General features: G+C 34.1%; 2 protein-coding genes across 4 annotated transcripts; both read right to left on the bottom strand.

Annotated features, from left to right (window-relative positions):
• Positions 1–802: 802 nt before the first annotated feature.
• On the bottom strand, positions 803–5,578 carry LOC133875596 (probable WRKY transcription factor 43). 2 transcript variants are annotated; one of them, XM_062313771.1, is made up of 2 exons: positions 5,087–5,574; positions 803–1,121 (listed from the first exon to the last, which is right to left on the bottom strand). In XM_062313771.1, exons 1-2 carry the CDS (start codon positions 5,407–5,409, stop codon positions 944–946), a joined length of 501 nt encoding a protein of 166 aa, XP_062169755.1. In that variant the 5' UTR covers positions 5,410–5,574; the 3' UTR covers positions 803–943. The 2 variants fall into 2 exon arrangements, with proteins under 2 accessions (XP_062169755.1, XP_062169757.1); XM_062313773.1 differs by lacking the exon at positions 803–1,121 and adding an exon at positions 4,528–4,723 and having other exon boundaries at positions 5,087–5,578.
• Positions 5,579–7,624: 2,046 nt separating this feature from the next.
• On the bottom strand, positions 7,625–11,047 carry LOC133875448 (UDP-arabinopyranose mutase 1-like). Of its 2 annotated transcripts, none has more exons than XM_062313590.1 (4): positions 10,516–11,047; positions 8,878–9,128; positions 8,245–8,422; positions 7,625–8,107 (listed from the first exon to the last, which is right to left on the bottom strand). In XM_062313590.1, exons 1-4 carry the CDS (start codon positions 10,837–10,839, stop codon positions 7,739–7,741), a joined length of 1,122 nt encoding a protein of 373 aa, XP_062169574.1. In that variant the 5' UTR covers positions 10,840–11,047; the 3' UTR covers positions 7,625–7,738. The 2 variants fall into 2 exon arrangements, with proteins under 2 accessions (XP_062169574.1, XP_062169576.1); XM_062313592.1 differs by having other exon boundaries at positions 8,245–8,413; positions 10,516–11,044.
• Between the last annotated feature and the right edge of the window lie 9,148 nt (positions 11,048–20,195).

Raw genomic sequence — 20,195 nt, 5'->3', positions numbered from 1 at the left:
AGAAAGCAACTGATCAAGACAAACTGCAGCAGAAGTTCAAGGCTTTGCAACAAGATTGGGACTCCTACAAGCAGTCTAACCCCAGAACCCTCCGCAGATATTCAACAGATAATTCCAAGGCCATGGCTAAAGCTCTTCAACTGCTGGACTGCTCTCCAAGAAACCTCGTGTCTTCGCTTCAGCACAGGTTGTCTCCTTCAGAAGGAGGATGGAAGATAAGGACCAATGATTTGGCAATAGAAGAGATACCTCGAGAGCGAATGGCGGTAGTTGAGAGCGGTAGGCTAAAGGGTCGGCGTCGTCTGTTTGATCAGGCTCCGGAGGGTGAAACTGAGATGGCTTTTGGAGGGAGAGAGAAGACATGTAATAGTTGGAATGGTTTGGTTCAAGAGACTGAAGTGAGATCTGTGTCGTCTTTTTATAATTCTGAGGATGATCATGAAAATAATGAATCCGGTGGAAGCAAGGATTTGCCTGTTTGTTTTCAGTTTTCTTCTTCATCTTCTTCATCATCTCTTTCTTCTTTGTCCGGTGAAAAAGTGGGAGGAGGAGTATTGGAGGAAGAAGATAAGGTGGTGGCAAGGGTGGAAACGAGGAGAGTAGCCTATGGTGGACGTGGTAAAATTAATGGGAGAAGCTGGATGGTAATTGTCATGGGTTTGCTTGCTATTGCTTCAATTGTATACGCAATTTGCATTAATGTCCCATTGAGGAGCTTCGGTGGATATGGAGATGATCGTGAGATGCTTTTAGTTCCAACATGAAATCTCTCTTTGATCCTTTGTTCTTTGGAGATTACTGATGCTTGGACAATTGTTTCAATTTCATATATATATATATATATTAGACTTGAAAATTACATTACACTAGTACAATATTACATTAATTAAGAACTGTGTGCTTTGAGACAGTCGGGAATGTTTTATGACATGGGTTTGTTTCTTCATAGAGGAGCATATGTTTGGATCTGTCTAAAGATTTGTTCAAAGCTATCAGCAGTCTTCTGTAGAGGATGTGTGTGCATCCCTTCATAGGTCGTTACCACAATCTCTTCATCTTTTGTAAGGCGTTGTATTTGCTTTTTAACATTGCACCCTTTATGCGTACACTTATAGTAACTTCTGTAAACAAAATGAAATTCACAAAATCAATTCTTTCCGAAAATATAATGCAACACAAAAAAATATGTAGAATCGAGAAAAAGAAAAAAAAGAGACGTTGAATACGACCTTAGTAAATTAATACTCACATGAAACACCGTTATGTTATTTTAACCATAATTCAATGAGTATAACAATCAAGACAGCAACCAACAAAAATTGCTTAGTAAATTTGCAATGAAAATGTCTAAATAAACAATACAGCCCTCCAGCTCCAATATTTTCCATGTTAGGTATATGGGTAATTACTCGGTGCCAACATTAACACTGCAGCCAACACTAGCTTAGCAGCTACTTAATACAAATAACTAGCAAATATTAAAAAAAAAAAAAAAAAAAAATTATAAATTATAAATTCAACAAACATAAAATCTATATATATTACAAATTCAAAACATAAAAAACATAATGAGAGTTTTAGATACGAGAGAATCGGAGATGACAGACAAGAGAAAGAAGACAGCTTTGGGCTCTAAGCATCATATGAATGTGAACGGTAAAGTGAGGAGAAGAAAAAAACCTAAAACTTAAAACACTAAACATAACCTATACGATGTCATTTTGGTATATATATATATATATATATGAAGGGTATATAGATGTGGTCTAAATTAAACAGCATTTGCATCTTCATACAGGTAGCAAATGTGGGCGGTTAATATTCATCCACATATATGTACATTTCTACCTTAAATCATATATATATATATATATATAAAGGGTATATAGATGTGGCCTAAATTAAACAGCATCTGCATCCTCATACGGATAGCAAATATAGACGGTTAATATCCGTCCACATATATATGTACATCCTTACTTTAAATCACTTATAAAATTAAGTTTCAATTAATAAGAAATTAATGTGAAAGTGAAAGTTAACAGCTATGAACACGACAATGAACACAATCCATTAACTTAATACAGACAAGCCACCTATCCAACGTGGGATCTGCTTTCTGCATCTTCTATTTTGTAGCCTTTTTCTAGCTTGTTTGACTTGTAGTGTGTGATGGACATTTTTAACCTTGAAATGTTGAATTTATTATATGAAATCAAAAGACATTTATCATATGAAACTCTTCCAAATTTACAATTATCTTTAAAAAATAATAATATAGAATTATTGTATAGAATTATTAGAAAGAATTTCTAAAAGAGTTGATATTTTTAAAACGGAAAATCATGCATCCACCTCAAAACATAATAAAGAGATTTTAACTATAAAAGAATCACATGAAGAAACAGAGACAGAAGTAGATACCAAATCTTACAATAATGAATTACAATCTTAACTCAAAAATTTAGATCTAAATAAAATGATTTCAGGAAATGATCAAATACCTAAGAATAATTACAAAAGAAAATATGTAACACATACTTCTATAACTCGTAATTGGTATCCTAAACCTCCAGATATACAATTTGAAGAAAGAGAATTAGGAATAAGAGTTGCTTACACAGCTGATGATTTGTATGAATGGAATATAAATGATTTATCAGAATATTAACCTTGAAAGTGCATGTTGAATTTTCTTACTTTCTGAATGAAATACTGGAGTTTAGAGATATTAGGCGTGATCTACTCTGAAGAAGACAACAAACAAAACAGTGTAGATCTGGTATATATACTAGCTAGTGTACAATCCTGTGAACTTCAGTTGAAAATGAGGCCGTATAATAGAAACGGGATGAAGATAAATAAATTATGGCCGTTGATGTCAATTGACCAAAAGATGACAAATTAATAAAGTCCCTCAAGCAGAATAATCAAGTATGTCTTCTGCAGGCTGCAGCAGTCAGTGTCGATGAATCAGGATGTCAAGTTAGAGGAGTAGAAAGCTATAAAAATAAGAAGGGATAAATATATATACTTTGCCCCTCAATTAATAGTTATTTTTTATTTACCCTATGAACCTATAGGTGCACTTAAATATATTAAACTACAATTTTATTGCAATTAAGCCTTCCGTTAGGGTTGACCGTTAGAGTAGATGAAAAAACCATATTTGATTAAATTCTTCCAAAACTACCCTTGTTTTGACTCTCGAAAAACCAAAATTTCTCCTTATATTTATTAAGGACAGAAATTTCTTATAAATTGGTTTGTAGGAAATTTTATACAACTCACGTATAAGATTGACATGTGTCCCTTGGCATGTGAGAATCATATGTTTTTTTATTAATGTTATTAAAAAAGAATGTGAAAAACACATGCTATTAAAAAAATATGTGATTCTGATCACATGCTAAGGGGCACATGTCAAACTTATATGTGAGTTGTATAAAATTTCATATAAGCCGATTTGTAAGAAATTTTTATGCATTTATTAATCAATAAAGAAGCCTAATCATTTTTATTTTAAAAAAAAAATGAAAATGGGGGACTACCCCATATTGGTTGGGGGTGGTTGAGAACAACCCCCAGCCACTTTAGGGGTGGCTCATTGAACAGCCATGGCCACCTTGATTTTGGGTGACTGAACCACCTTAAATCAATGTTCTTTTTATTTAAAAAAAAAAATACATTTTATTTTATTTTTTTGGTTTTAATTCTTTTTTATTTTGATTTGTGGAACTTCATAAAAAAAATAGCTGTTGTATGAGAAGGTTAAAGTATATTTTAACCCAAATAAGAATTAGAGAGCATAATTCCCGTTTGATTTGACAAGTGAAACTAATTGAAATTATAAAGCATAAGCATGGGACACTAATCATGAGGTTTCACCTTTTATTATGTGAATGAAGACCTTAGACAGACTTGGTGAAGTTATGTAGTTTCAGGCAAAGTTGAAATTACAGGGAGACTTACCCCCCCCAGAAGGTCTTGGTGAAATAATTCAGGCGTGTTAATGTTACAGGGTTTTGTTTGGAGTTTATACCAGGTACTATCCCAAGATCAACAAGTACCAGCATCTGCCTATAATGAATCATTGAATCTCTCAATAAATTTAAAAATCAGTCAAGGTATAGGTTCTCACTTTTAATGGCATCTGGACTCCCTTGCATGAATCCTGATTTGTTCCGAAGAGCTTATTACGTAGAAGTAGAAGTGACAATTCGTGTTCTCTTAGCTTGTTGAATTCAAAACGTGTCGAATCATGGATATAAGATTATTTTGGTCAATTCTAATCCAACTCATTTAATTAAACGGATCAGACCTCTCAACCCTAACTCGTTAATTATATGTTGGGTTAGTGTCGGGTTTACAAGTTGTGTAAAAATTGCTAATTCTAAATGTCGTGTATTGGCTTCGCCAATTCTAAATGCCGCGTGTTGGCTTCGAGTAGTGTTGAGACATGAATATAAGACTATATATAAACCAATTTTAACTCGAATTATTTAATTAAACGGGTTATATTCCTCTACCTTAATTAACCCGTTAATTTTGTATTAAATTTGTATCCGGTTTACAAATTGTGAGCTCTACACAGAAACTAATACTTGCCATATTGGATGCACAAAGCAACTTAGACATCCAAGGTTGAACCACTGTTTTCAAATCAAACTACTCCCTAATCCCCGTGCAAAACAGACCAGCCAAGGATGGATCCTAAATATTACTGCAAGAAAATATGAAGAAAATATGAAGAAAACATGAGAGCTATCCCCTTTATACTACCATTAAAGAAACGATTATGAGTGCATATATATAGAGGGATGTATAGTTGCTACAAGCATAACGCATGCAACATACGAGAGTTGCATTGGTTCTACATGGTTATCCTAACAATCGTGCCAACTTCTGATCGGAAAAGGAGCAAACTTCTGATCGGAAAACGATATGATTATGACTAATGATAAGATTTGCAACGTATTCATCCAAAAAAAAAAAAAAAACAAAGATTTGCAACGTGTCAACACTCATGTATAACAAAAATTTAAAGCCAAAGTGATTCAAAAGATGATCAGAAAAAGATACTAACCTCGGGAATTTACTGTTCTTCACCCCCTTTTGCCCATATTTTCTCCATCGGTACCCGTCATCAAGTATATCAACCTGGCTCCGCGTTTGAAATGCAACCCTGTGCTTTTTGATCTGCTTGTCTCCTTTCTGTCCTGATTTAACCTTGCTCTCGGACCCAGAAGACCCTCCACCCTCAGCTCTCAATGGTTGAGTTTTGGTTTCAACTTTCATCGTGTCTGTGATGTCACCATGGAAGTATGTTTGAGGATTTTCCACGTTTAATGAGGAAGTAGAAACTGAAGGCCTTGAAGAACCTGGTAAAAATATTTGGTTTTTCTGCATTGGAGGGATCAAGAAAAACTCCAAAAGCTTCAACTCACTCAACTTGTGATGGACTACCGGCCTGTTGAAGGAAAAGGAGAATGGGGTCTATGTATGCAAGAGAAAAAGGCAGCACATGTGGAAAATAGGTGGGCGGCGTCTGGACCAGTGTCCAATCACGATGGCTACGGAGAAATTTGAGGCATAGTGGCTAGTGTACAAGGACGCGTCCATCATGCACAGATTAGATAAGGTATATCGTAAACGGCACGCAAATGACTAGACATTAGACGTAATCTTGATCTTAACCCTTCGATAGACGTTTGGATTGAGATTTCCTTTTATTAAGTTGACCGAATAACATAAAAATTAAGCACCCTTAAAAATGAGGATTCTAAGGGAGAAACCTATAACACATAAATTATCGATTGGCTTGTTTGGGAAGTAATTATGTTGTGGAATAGTTGTGTGTTGTAGAAGAAGAACTGATTGATGTGATATAAAATTTGAGAATGTTTTATAGAAAAGTGAAAAGTTTTATTTTGTAGTGAATTTTTTTATTTGAATAATAATAAAATATAGTTAATGTGATATAAAAAGTGTAAAAAAATTAGAATGTTTTTGATTTGATATTTTTAAAAGAAGTGAAAAGAAATAGAGGGAGAATGGCAATGGGTTGCCAAACTAGCCAATCTATATAGTTTAAGAGAGAAATTATGAGGCCTACATGTCCCAAGTATATGAGTTTGGATTTGACTTAGGTGCTTTAAAAAAAACATAATTTTTTCGGTGGTTAAGATCTAACTTCATTTTTTTTTTCTTTTTTATAAAACACTTAAAACTAATTATTGACTATTGAAAAAATTATAGTACTTAAACCTAATCCAGTTTCACATCTTAAGTTACTATGAGCATGTAGGCCCTCCAGTACTTCTCCCTTAGGCTGCCCAACACGGTCAGCTTAATAAATTTTTGAAGTACGGTGACAAATTTAAATGATGCATTTTTTTATATTTAAATATTAAATAAATAATATTTATTTTAATTTTATAAGATATATTTATTTTAAAATAACATTATGAATTATTGTTCATTTCTTTATTTGTGTGCCTTGAAAAGGCCAAGTAGCAAAAGTCATTTAAAGTATATTTAAGTTTGACTTTACAAAGTAATTAATGTTGTTTTTATCATTAATTAGAATATTGATATTTTTAATCTATAAAAAGAAAAGAAAAAAAAGAATATTGATTGGGGGGGGGGGGGGTTTATTTCTCAATAGGCCTTTTTAATACTATTTTTAAGAGATTTTATTTCTTAAAAAGACCTACTTATATCTGTTTGAGATTAATTAATTAAGGTTGTATTTAACTGCTCAACCTTTCAAAAGAAAAGGAATATGCTATTCTTCACCAAATCCTCCATTTAAAGCCGTGTCAAACTAAACGTGACAATGACAATGACATTATTTGAAGTAGAGAAGAGGATCGTATTGAAATGAAATGGAAAAGATAGTTTGATGGACAGAATTGCCCTGACAAGATAAAGGAGAATAAATATGATCGATCTTTCGGTGAAATTGTAGCAGACTTTAATTCTCATGCTTTGCTCCTGGGTCAAAAGTTGGGGGAGTTAAAACGACAACTTGATTAGCATAAAACCCACAGTTTAGCTTAGCCATAAATTGTGTTTTTCTTGCTCCATAATATTCCTTTGCCACGTGTAAATCGTTTTTTAAGCAAGGAAATATTTGGGATCATATAACTCTTATTGTCATCCTCTTACAAAATGATTTAGCAGTCAATAATCGATAAAATATTAAGAATTAATGTATGGTTGACAAGTTAGTCACTAACTAATTAAATTATAAAATCAAATCTTTTGCTTAATTATTTTTTTAATTATAGAATTTCACATTAATTTATAAAAAAAATAATTACACTAAAAGTTGTAAAGCCTCTAACAACTCTATGAACAACTTGATTTATGGCCACCGAAAGAGATAACCATTCATGCAGCCGTGCGTTCAAATCTCTTCCCGTCAATTTAATGTCTCCCCCCACCCCCAAAAAAAAAAAAAAAAGATAAAGAAAAAGAGAAAGAGAAAAAGAAGATGGCAAAAAGAAGTCAATTGACCTCCGACATCTTGTTTTATATATTTATCCAAAAAGCAATTGTAAGGTTAAAGGATCTGCTTCAAGTTAAATCAAACGATAAGACAATTTCTGCCAAATTTCCATTTGGAAAGGATGAAAATACGCTTATTCATACTGAAAAATATAGGCCCAAAGGAGTAACTCAACGATAGTGATAAGCGAAAACATGAACAATGAAAGGGAACTAAAAGGGGTGTCTACTTTGATTTGGAAGAGGGCTCAGCCTTCTTCACACCGGTGGGCTGAGATGTAGTTGTTGCTTGTGCTGGCGGGTTGAGCTCCTCCCAGGCTTCAATCCAGGTAACCATGGCATCCCCAAGCTTCTGAAAGTAAGGATCAATAGGGCCAAGCTTTTCCTTGACCTTCTTTGAGAGCTCCAGGTAGCAATTCTGCACAGTCGTGCACTCTTTGGGGAGGACAACAGACTGGAAGAATGGAATGATCTCCTCCTGCCAGAATATGCCCTTGTATTCCTTCTTCAAATTCACAAATGGGTTGCTTGCCTTGCTGTGCCAAAGGTATGGCAACCCTGTCTTCACCCCAAGACTCAAATGGTCACAGATCACCTGAAAACCAAGCACCAAAATCTATGAGAAAGCTATCAGATTTACACTAAAATCTGGGAAATGCTGTAATTGAATAGGAGTCTGCTCCAGCCATAAGATGGCATGTTATGAAGAATCAACAAATGAATTAGAGATACCTTGGCACACCAACCAGCCCACATATCATCATATCTGCCAATTGGTTGGCCATCGCCCATGAGCCCAAAATACATGGCAGGTCCTATCAGTTCCCTGTTGAAAGCAAGGTTCATCCCACACATTGGGAAAAGGGTGCCTTTGGGAATTGTCAGAACAGCATCCACATACCTGTGCGAGCTAATGGTAATGCATAATTAGGCAACGTTAAGCTGAAGACAGGCCTAGCTCCCATCTCAAAGCTTCAAAGATACAATTTTAGCAAATTACATAGAGAAGTCAATTTACAATAAGACCCCACACACAACACACACACACCATTATAAAAAAAGTAGTCACTAGTCAGCAATACTAAGAAAGCAATATTCCATACATTTTCTATTGTAAAGTCAGATAATAATCTTAACCTCTGTTTGGCAGGGAAGAAAAGGGACAAAATGAAACCGTCAAATAGTTTTCCAAGAAAAAGAATAACATTAGGTAACCAGGCACAGTACCGAACGCATGACAAAAGAACCATTTGTGAGATGATAACAATGCCAACAAGGAAAAGACAAACAGTTGAGCAACGGAAGCCCAAGAACATAGCAAAGGTAAGCACTAGTGATTAAGGAGTGTGAGATAAGAAACTTAACCTGGTGTTGCGCTCGCGAGGCTTGACAAGCTGAGTGGGGGCATCATAATCGGGAATGTTGAGCCAGAGCCCATGAGAGATGGCGGTGGGCACTCCTTCTCTCAAGCTGAATGGGTATCCACGAACGAAGTCAGCCCCTTCCCTATACGGATCATAGAGGGTATTGAAGAAAAACGGCGTGGATGGTGTCAGCACGTTCTGTATGTGCTGTGCCAGCGCATTGATCTCTTTCCCACTCGGATCCTTCGCCACCTTTTTTTCACATTTATTCATATATATGAGAGACAGAAATATTGGTACCTTATATTCAACCATAGGCTGCAATTTACAGTTCCCGGGGGCGCGGGGGCGCCCTCTTTCAAGCAGTTGGACCCATGAAGGTCTTCTCTCAATTAATTGAGAGCTGCAATTCGGACAGCTAATTATGGAGATGATAAATGATTATTGTACAACTTTTATATAACTCAACAACTTTTTTTCAAACTCACCATTTGATCTTTTTTTTTACACGTGGATCTGACATATCCAATAGTTGATTTTTTTATTTTTATTTTTAAAAAAAATTGTTAGAATTGTACAAAAATTATATAGAAGGTATAAACTATCATATCTCTACGGAGATTCCAACATTAGATCGGGTGGTGCGGCTTACATGCACCAAATAAATTAGGTGCCACACCTCAAGCTGCCTAAGACAGGTCGCTCCCATCCCTTCTCTATAAATTTTTCCAATTCCGTGCAATTTGAACACCCCCACCCCCCCCCCCCCCCCCCATTGCAAAGGATCCTTGTCGTGGGGTTTTACATATCAAAATACGACAAGAAAGATTGGCGAATGTTAACCTTACTTTTCACTTTGGTGGCTAAGCCTCAAGGTGTGATGTAACACGCAAAATTAATATGACATTAACAAGTAATTCTTGCAACAAATTGTTGAGATACCGTTTCAAAATGTAATACCGATTGGTAGGAATAAATTTAATTATTTAATTAATATTTTAATATTTTTTTTGTACGTAGAATTCAACTTATTTTTAATAGGTGAGATTCAACACGTAAAATATTTAATTGAGCGAAATAAACTGACGAAAACAAAATTAGATCTTAAAACTTCTGTTTTGACATCATATTAAATCACCGCTTACCAGATAAGCTTTAATCTAATCCAAATGCTTCGTCAATTGTTTAACAAAATGATTACTAAAGTCGAACAATTGGGGGTCCCACCTTAGGACAACTACAGCCCATCTAGGGACTGAAGTCACTAACCAGATTGGACAGATGTTATGGATTCGAAGCTGGTGGACACAGCCCACCGGTGCACTCTCCTACACAATGAAAAATACTCTACTTCACAGAGATTCTTCCTAAGAATATGCTCTCAAGTACTGTTCACTTTTCAACATTGCAAGAAAGTCTACCCCTCCAGACTAACTCGTCAACCAAACTCAGCCCACTTGACCATCGCATCACGAGACTCAGCAGAGTCCAGACAACAACAAAAAATTTAAAATTTAAAATTAAATAAATAAAAGAATTAATCCCATTTATCCCAAAAACGTAAAAAGAGAAATTAAAAGATGAACTTCATTAGCAAAAAATGAATTTAATCATTTGTGGATATTGCAAGAAAACTTACAAAGCAATCGTCGTCAATGGTGAAGATGTACTTCTTCTTGGAAACCAGGAAGCCAAAGCAGCGACAGGCCGAGTCCTTGAAGGAGATGCAGCTAGCCTTGGGGCCCAGAACCCGGTTCACGTCGTTGCGGTTGTACAGCTCGTAGTCGAACCCATCTGGGACCTTGATGGTCTTGGTGGGGTCACCGTCCTGGACGATGATGAGGTGGTAGGCTTGGAAGAAAGGCCTCCACATCTCCAGGAAATCCAGGTTCCTGATCGTGGGGATCACTATGTCCAGCTCGTCTTTCAACGGCGGCGATACTGGGGTCACTGGGTGGGCCATGGTGGTGTTGGTGGTGGTGATGAGGGAGTGAAGGGTGTGTGATGGGGTTCTTATAGTGGGGAAAGGGAGCGTAGGATTCGTGGGTTTGGAACGAGGAAGGAGAGGGAGAGAGAGGCCGGTGACCGAGGGAGTCACATTAGGTGGCACATGTGGTCAGGGTTGTTTGGAAAATTGGAATGATGGAAAAGTATGATCATTGACTTGCATAATCTACAAAATACGTATAGGCTGTCCAAGACTTCTCGGATGCGATGAATGATAAAATTACATTGAAATTGTTGCATCATTTTCAAAATTAATATGTATATATATATTTATTTTGTGTTTTGAAAATGCTTTAAAATAAAAAGCATTATATGAAAATAGTTTCACATTGACAAAAAAAAATTAAGTGTAGTTAATATTTATAAGCCAAACACACTTTAAGCATTTAAATCAGTATGAACTTATATGTATACTCTAGTACTGTGCGCAAGTGTGGTTGCAGGGTGTTAGTGGCGCCTTAATGGCACTTAACACGAAACATCAGAGTTCGAACCGATCTAATTATGACTTTTCAATTTTGGATGGTCATAATCATTTGATCTAGTGGTTTGATTTAAACTATATAATGCTTCTTTGATAGATTTAGTTATTGGATTTACTAGACCATCACTAAAGTAAACTGTAAGGCCAATTCATCTTTGATCTAACGATTGAAATTAAATAATAACAATATAATATTTATGATTAAATAATCATGATAGTTATTTGATTTGATAGTTATAATTATCTGTTAAAATAGTAGTTTATGACGATTACTTTAGCAGTTTATAAGTTGTTCAATTATTTATTTGTTTATTTAGTCAGATATATCTTATAAATGGTCTCTTGTAGTCACATACTCAAATTCTTTTAAATTCAAATAAATAATTAACGAATATCGTAATTCCGTTAAGAACTCTATGTGACAATTTTTTATACAGCGAAACAAACCAAACACTGAATTTTAGAAAGAATAAATGAGGATTATAGAGACAGCCGACGTTTGGTGAAAAACGTGAGAAGTTGCCCGCCCACTCGGAGCGTCTTGCCCTTGGTTTGTGCTGTTCCACGTTTTGCCACATTCATTTCCCGTGACGAAGTACAACAGCGTAAAACCGATCAGGAGCTCCAGAGTACACGTGGCAGACAGTGATGAAGGAAGATCCACCTAGGGATGGCCCACAGATGTTGCATTTTAATGGGCCTCTGCTTTTAATTAGGCCCAAAATCTGACCTATCAGCCTATAAGCCCAGCTTGATCTTTCATACACGGGAATTTGCTTTAAGTAGGAGAAGAGCTTAGGGGGCTATTGGTAAGCAACATATCCCATTAGGGGGAATTAAGATCCCCTCAAATATTAAATTTGGGTAGGTAGTTGTGAGTGAGCATTTATGAGACGACCAAATAAAAGTTAGACTGCCTAACTGCTTATTCGGTCAGGTGAATCTCATAAATGCTTACTCACAACAACCTGCCCGAATTATATCAAATTCCGACAAAGAATTTGAGGGGATCCTGATCGGGGGTGGGATTGGTAAGCAACGTATCATCTTCCTCATTATATACATAATTAAATACTATAAAATTTAATCCGGAAGATCAAGCAAAGTGCATTAATTTGTAGATGCAAAGGAACACCTAAGAAGTTTGAAGGTGTTATAAAAAGAAAGCTCTCAAAAGTCAAATGCGCACCAAACCTACGTCATTACCCATTATTCTCCACAACTAGGAAGAAGAGGTCCATCTACGATTCTACGGTACTTGCTACAAGAGGAGAGGTTTCTTTATGCCACAATCACCTTTTTTTTTTTTTTTTTTTTTTTTTTTTTTATTTTTTCTTTCTTTTTTTACATGTTCCCGTAAAAGAGGGAGATAAAATTCGAACTAGTGACATGCGCTTAATGAGACATGGTTTCCAACCGAATAACAAAAATTATGTCAATCAAAATCAGCCGATAATTTTGATTGATAAAAAAAAAAACCAAAAATAAAAGTAGGCCATATCCCCCAAAAATTTATAGTGCTATTCAAATTTTGTATCAATTTTTTTTTCTAATTGAATAAAGAAAAGGGTTAATTGCAACTTATCTGCACCGCCCTTGAAAACAGCAACAACAAACAGTAGATGGCTGAAGCAGTAAAAGCACTGTTAGAATTCGAAAATGAGACTGCAAGAAAGAGAGATACTAACATAAGTCCAAATACAAGAGTCTCTCCCGAAGGGAAACAATAACCCAAGTACCATTAAAAAAGAAAAAAGAAGAAAAAAAAGAAAAAAGAAGCAAATAAACAGCAAAAAGGCCCAAGGACCAGAGACTCGATGCCAGCACGTGAGAACCGCATTCCAGCGTATGGGAGCCACGCTCTGATGGGTGGAAGGTTGAAGAAGACACGGCCAGTGGTGTCGAGTAGTTGGAACGCTAGTGAGGGAGGTGGAGAAGTGCGTGAGAGGTAGGGGTCATCGAAAGAACGTAGATCTAGCTTTTAAAAAATCAGATCTAAGAACTTTGACAAAATCGGCAACCAATGAGGGGAGGACGGCAGAGATCGTGAATGACGTGATGGAAAAGTCAAAACATTGAGGTTGCAATTCCATGCGGGATAAGTCATACAATACGATGAATAAAACCTCATCAAGGTGATGATAACTAGAGAAACTTCTAGCCAAACAACAACAAAAGTAATAATAAAAATGAAAAAGGAAGAGAAGGAGAGGAGGGAAGAGCTCCTCCCTGAACCAACCGAAGCAAGAGGGAGATGGCTACTCTTTGGGTCATGGTTGCCTTCTCTGTAACAAGGGAAAAAAGAAAGAAAGTAGAAGTCAACTTGAGTGATGTTGACAATTTGTTTCAATTAGTGTTGTAATAATTGTGCTGTTCTCAGTCATTTTAGTTGATGAAATTTAGTCAATCCTTTTAGTATTGTGATAAACTACTGATATAGGACGAAAACTCTTATTATTTTCTCCTTTCATGTATGGGAAGATCATATGACTTGTGAGACTCAACAATTTGTAAAAATATAACCCTCAGGGGGAAAAAAAAAAAAATGTATGCAAGAAAGTTGAGTGAGAATTGGAGAAATTTTTGTATCCTGTGTTTTAGTTTTAGGATAGGAATTAAAATTTGTCTTTTTCTTTTTCCCATATTTTCGCATGACAAAGTTTTAGGATTTCTTGATTTTTATTTGTTTTTTTGGTGGACAGTTTTTTTATATATTAGTCTGTCCTCTGAGGTTCAAAACCTGACTCCATGCACCACTATTCATAATTATCTTAACGCAAATCTTATAAGACAAACTAAGACTGAATCACTCAAAAGAAAAATGAAAAAAGAAATACACAAAGGATTAATATGGTTTTACCATACTGGTTGAGGATCTATCGATTTTTCCTTCAAATTGTGTTGAATTATTTTTTTTCCAATATAGTCTATAAAACTGCCATATGTTTCTTGTGAAAAGTCAATGGGCTCATTAACACTCTTAAAAGATACATTGAGAGAAGAAAAGGCACCATGACTTATAAAGTCCCTATGTGAATGAAATTTTAGCGATGCGGGACACTTTAATACTCCCCCTCACGTGTGGCAACTAATGGCCAAACATGTGGACAACTACGAGAGAGAAATGCCAATCACCACAAGAAACCTGACTTTGATATCATGTTAAATCACCACTTGTCCTAAAAGCTAAAGCTGATAAAAAGAAATAAATTCAATCATTTAATCAAAATACTTTAACATTTTCCCTCACTTATGGGCTCAAACTCACTTTTAATAGTGAGTCCTCACACGTGAAATATTTAAATATTTTATTGAACATTTGGCTCTAATACTATATTAAATCACCACCTATCCCAAAAGTTTAAGCTAATAGGAAGAGATAAATTTAATTATTTAATCAATACTTTAAAATCTCTTACCATATGAAAATCAAAAGATTTGTTTGTTTGCATGTGGAATCAAATGCTTTTTTTTTAATAAAACAATTAAAAAAAAAAAAAACCTATTTTCACATGCTCAACGAATATAGATTACAAATTTTTTATTGACTTTGATGAAGAAAGTTCCTCCAAGCAGTTCAGAAGAAATTTATGTTCAATCTAAAGATATACATGTCAGATCATTTTAAAATTTTTAGATATTATAACATCATATACACCATTAACTACAACAAAACAAAATTTACACCATAAAATTTGTCATTCTTTTCATTTCAAGAAAATGAAAAGAAATCGCAACTGTGCATGCTTGGTGGGCTTGAGGGACTCATCGACATGATTGGGGTTGAGCTGGGCTCATCAATCGTCAACCCATTTGGCATTTGTTGAATTAATGGTGGTGACCCTGACGGCATGTTTGGGTGAGAAAAAAAATTTAAATATTAATTTTTAAATATTAAATTCTATTCAGATTTTATCTTTTTTTTTTTTTTTTTTTTTAAATTTTGTCTCAAGTTTTCTAAATCATCTAAACATAATTTCAAAAACAAATTCTCTTGATATTCACAATTTTTAAAAAAATCAAACACCCAAACAAACCATTCATCTTCGCTTCAAATGAATAAGAGAATATCCACTTAGCATAATGTGGTAAATATTTTTGCAAAAATGTGAAAAAATAATTTTATCCTTCACATTATATTAACTATATCCCGGAGTAAACTGGAGATGATCGAAATCCAAATATTGCAGCTATGCTATCTTCGCAACAAGAACCCAAATGGGGAATCTTTATTGCCTTTTTTTTTTTTTTTAATCAAATTAATGGCCAAATGAGAAAAACAAAGACAAAGATTAAAGTAGATCAAATTCCAAACTCGTCGTATTGATCGCCTTTGATATCAAATTATACAAATTTTAGTTAGAACTCACTTATAAAAATCTACTTGAAAGGAAATAGTGCTCAAGCACATTTAAACCATTACGAGACACTTTAAAATCATAACAAAAACTTTATTATTTTTCAAATAAGCAATTTCAACATGTTATGGATCTTGGCCTTCCACAATGGTTTTCAGTTATAATTGGGCCCATTTGAAGGACACGTGTTTGAGCCCAACTGAGTTGAAGACCTGCAACACAAAGAAGTTCTGGAATTTTCAAAGATTTGCCCATCCGAACTGCTAGCAATTATCACCAACCAAAAGGCCCCTTAGAGCTCTCATGTTGGGCTTTTCTTCTCATCTGGGTCACCTAAACCCACTAACCCATGCAGTAATGAATGTTTTGAGCATTTGGAGTTTGAGAAACGCCCAACATTTTTTATCAGAATTTGGTTCCAACACTTTCTTAGATCCCTTGTTCTATTCTACCCCTCGTTTGTGACCCGGAGCAGGTGGATTGACTATAAATCTAACTCTTCTTTATGTATGATGTGTCAAAATGAGAGATCTCATGGGATCGTGACACATCAGGTTGAAATTAAATTCTGGAAAAAAGTGTTTGAATGTCTAGCATTCCTCTTGGAGTTTCTACCCAACATGGATTTCATGAATAAAAAAAAAAAAAAATTAAAGATAAAAAAAAATTAAAACTGAATTTTTGGACATAATCAAATCCTAAAGAAATATAGTTGGGAACATGATATTGAAGAAACAAGTAAGCAGTAGCCATCGTCCTCAAAGCAGGTACTCATGTAGGCCCCAACCCCATTACAACATAACTGCAAAATTGGGACCAGGCACGTTCAGTGGTACAACTCCTACATCTATTAAGACTATTATCCATATTGGCCCCCGGAAAATGCATAATTGAAGACAAAATATGAACCTATAATTACAACTTTTCTTTCAATGTAAAATTTGGTGATCACAACAGATTTCACTTACTTTTCACCAAACATTTTTTCTCGAAGAAAGGAAAAATGTACGGACTATTATAGTTTTTATTTATTTTAAAAAATAAATTTAATTGTTTATTAGCTGACGTAATAACTGTCATATCAATTTATAATAAAAGTTTCAATTCTCCTAACAATACTAAGAAGGAAAATATAATCACATAGCTAAAGGTCTAAAACTCTGGCTTATGTGCTAATCAACTCTTCAGTAAATTAAAGTTTAATAACTAGATATCCTAATCATTTTCAGGTACAAGGTCGGCTCAACCATAAGGCGAGTTAGGTAGTCGCTTAAGGCCCCCAAGAACCTTTTTTTCTTTTTCTTTTTTTCTTTTTTTTTTTTTTGTTCTAGTGGAATAAGACCCCAAAACAAGTTCGTTTGAAAAAAGAAAAAGAAAAAGAAAAAGACTTAATCATAAGCAGAAACGGTTTTTTTCCAATGGAATAAGGTCCCCAAAGATAGGTTTGTTGAAAAAAAAAAGAAAAAAAAAAGTCCAATTAGAATCTGGAATGGTTTAAAAAAAAAAAAAAAGAAGCATGATCTCTTATTTGAAGACTCTTTAACTTCAATAGAAAAATAAATAGTTAAAGGCCCAAGAATAAAATAATTAATATCAACAAAAAAAAACAATACATTTTCTCTCATAGTAAAAGACTCAACTCAAAGAATATAGACTATAAGAAAGCCAATAAAGAGAGTGGGGCTCACGGAAAAAGACTCGTTAAAATACAAATCATAACTCTACATAAACAACAATTACTAATAGTGAGGCCCACAAAAAAAAGGCATTGTTAAAAATTTTCGCTTTAAACTTTAAAATATATTGAGCCGACCTTGCTCGGGTACCATGCCAAATCGGGTTGTAAGTATAAAAGGATTCTTATAGAGCATACCTATCCAAACAAGGGTTGTAAGTATAAAAGGATTCTTATCTATCCAAACAAGTGCTTAGACTTCTCAAAACCTACTCTAACAATCAATTGGGTCGTATAATTAAGGAGTCCTCTCACGGTTAGCAATCTGAAAGAGTTAATTATTAGGGATTCGGATCCGAATTCGTAAGCATTGGTGGGTGTACAAACAAGTGTCAAATCTCCTAATCTTTCTTGTGATCAAGTACTTTCAAAAGATGTAAAAAAAAAAAAAAAAAAGGTACTTTCAAAAGGGTGAAAATATACATGGGCCTTAAATAAAAAATCATTTACAATCAGTCAATCTTTTGATCAATATTGGGTTGGTGCAGGCACCTTTCAAAGTATGAGGGGGCCCAAATGGGCTCCACAAGGCATCATCAGATGCATGGCCTATCAAATAATTACCATAATATGCTATGCTTTTGCTGGACATGACTGACATTTCATTCTCTATGAGTACGGCTCAAGCAAAAATCATATGGCTCGTTTACACTCATTTTTATTTATTTTTTGGTGAATATAAGAAGTTGCCAAGAATGCAATCAATAATACTGGACAGATGATGTACTACAAAGAAGGTGATGTCTCTTCCATGCATATATAAAATATTTTTACCATATTGTCACTTTGTAATCAAATCTTTTCTCTCTTTAAAAAAAAAAAATTATTATTTCTTAACTTTATTTAACCTACCTCAATTTTATATTAAAGGTAATAAGATCAAGATGTTTTAATATTTTATATAAGTAATAAGTAATAATTATATCATTTTATCTTGATTTAAGATCAAGATATAAGTGATAACTTTATTCTTTTATGTTTTAATATTTTATATAAGTAATAATTGCTCATTCGAAAATCAAATTTCGATAAATGATTAATTAAAGTGATGCTTGCCTTTGTACTGTCATGGTAGAATACTAGAATTGGAGAACTATGTCAACTTTTCTTATCCATGTATGTGGTAAGTTAAGTTTACTTAAGTTTATGTTGATAAATATGATTTTTCTTATATTATACTAAAACCTCCTATTTTCTTTCTAAGCATATAGTTATGCTATGTTTGTTTTGGCATAAAATAATTTCTAAAAAATATTTATCTGTATTTTTAAATGTTTGGTGTGACAAAAAATAATCGTCAACCAAAAATATTTTTGGTCTGACAAAAAAAGCTTCTTTAATTTCCGTAAAATGGTTTTCCTATTTTAAAATCATAAACCATTTTTCGAGTTTGAACTTCTTATTCTTCAATCGTCGAATCATTGCTAGAACTCAAATTTTTAGGTTAATTATTTTTAAAAAAAAATTATATTAAAGTTGTGAATAAAACTAACTTTTATAGGTTAATATAGTTGAATGAAAATATATATATATAAAAAATATTTGTGATTTTTTCGTTCGTGCCAAACGCAGAAAAATGTTTTCAATGAAAAATATTTTCTTGAAAAAAGATTTCTCTGAAAATATTTTTCGACGAAAAACATTTTATGCCGAAACAAACAAAGACTCATAAATCTTTACATAATTGATTTTAGACTCAAATTAAGCCATTTTACATGAAGCAATAAGATAGTGGTTTCTTGTAATCTGCTTTGAGAATTTAAAAGTCAGTTTGTGATACCCTAAAAAATTAATCTCAAATTGGGAAAATAGATTGTCTACATTGAGTGAGTAATTATAAAGATGCTTATAGGTATTAAGTAAAACATCGGTTCTATAATTACCAAGTAAGATTGTGTTTTATAAGTGATTATAGGGAACTCCATTTGCAAGGGTGAAATCACGTTGGAGTTTGGGGAGTAGTATTAGTCCTATAAATTTTTTTAAAAAAAATTATACAAATTCTTCCAAAATTAACTTCTTACCTCTCAAAAATGTTTTTTGTTTAGTTTTGTCCCCTAAAATCTAAAATTTTAGTTATACCTCTATCAATTGTAACTTAATTAGCCTTTTTAAAGTATCAGTAGAGATATAATTAGCGTTTTTTTCGACTTACAGAGTTCGGTGGATTTAAGTTGGTGCGGAAATGATTTGTGGAAGACGGGAAACCATCCCTTGTGTATCAGCTATCTAAGTTGGTGTGAATTTTGTAGTAGTGTCACAAGGCCAACAACTGCAATATCATTACACGTGGGCCATTGCCTTTTGTTGAAAGCCATGCATGTGTACGTTGCTTGCTACCATAATTAACTCATTTTACAAATCCTTCAAAAGTTGGCATTTGTTCCCTCTTTAGTAGTATTACAAAGTGCATAATCAATGCAACAAAATCTTATAAGTTTAAGTTTTTATGGTTTTATACTCCGAAAGGTAAGGTGACGTGTAATGGAGTCATGTGGGACCATGATTACTTTTGCCAAATGTCATGAATTTAGTGAAGGATTCGGACATGTCATCGCCATGTGGCATCGGAAGCAACCATTATGAATATTGGTTTGCTTTTTTCAAAAGAGTTTCCAAGCTCTGGAGAATTCAAATTAAGGGGAAAAGGCAATGGTGATGTCTAAAACCTTCATAATTGGACATTAGACAAACTCGTATATATGGAGAAGGGAGGCCTCTCGCATGTGGATTTA

The sequence above is a fragment of the Alnus glutinosa genome, chromosome 8, assembly GCF_958979055.1.
Source record: "Alnus glutinosa chromosome 8, dhAlnGlut1.1, whole genome shotgun sequence".
NCBI classification, from domain to species: domain Eukaryota; kingdom Viridiplantae; phylum Streptophyta; class Magnoliopsida; order Fagales; family Betulaceae; genus Alnus; species Alnus glutinosa.
The sequence above is the reverse complement of the archived record's forward strand: the minus strand, read 5'-3'. Positions and strand labels throughout refer to the sequence as shown.

Coding starts and splice junctions, on each gene's coding strand:
- LOC133875596 (XM_062313771.1), bottom strand. CDS start 5,409: ATGCAGAAAAACCAAATATTTTTACCAGGTTCTTCAAGGCCTTCAGTT. Junction 1,122..5,086: donor AAGAACAGTAAATTCCCGAG/GTTAGTATCTTT, acceptor TTTTGTTTACAG/AAGTTACTATAAGTGTACGC.
- LOC133875448 (XM_062313590.1), bottom strand. CDS start 10,839: ATGGCCCACCCAGTGACCCCAGTATCGCCGCCGTTGAAAGACGAGCTG. Junction 9,129..10,515: donor CCATTGACGACGATTGCTTT/GTAAGTTTTCTT, acceptor TGTGAAAAAAAG/GTGGCGAAGGATCCGAGTGG. Junction 8,423..8,877: donor CCTCGCGAGCGCAACACCAG/GTTAAGTTTCTT, acceptor CATTACCATTAG/CTCGCACAGGTATGTGGATG.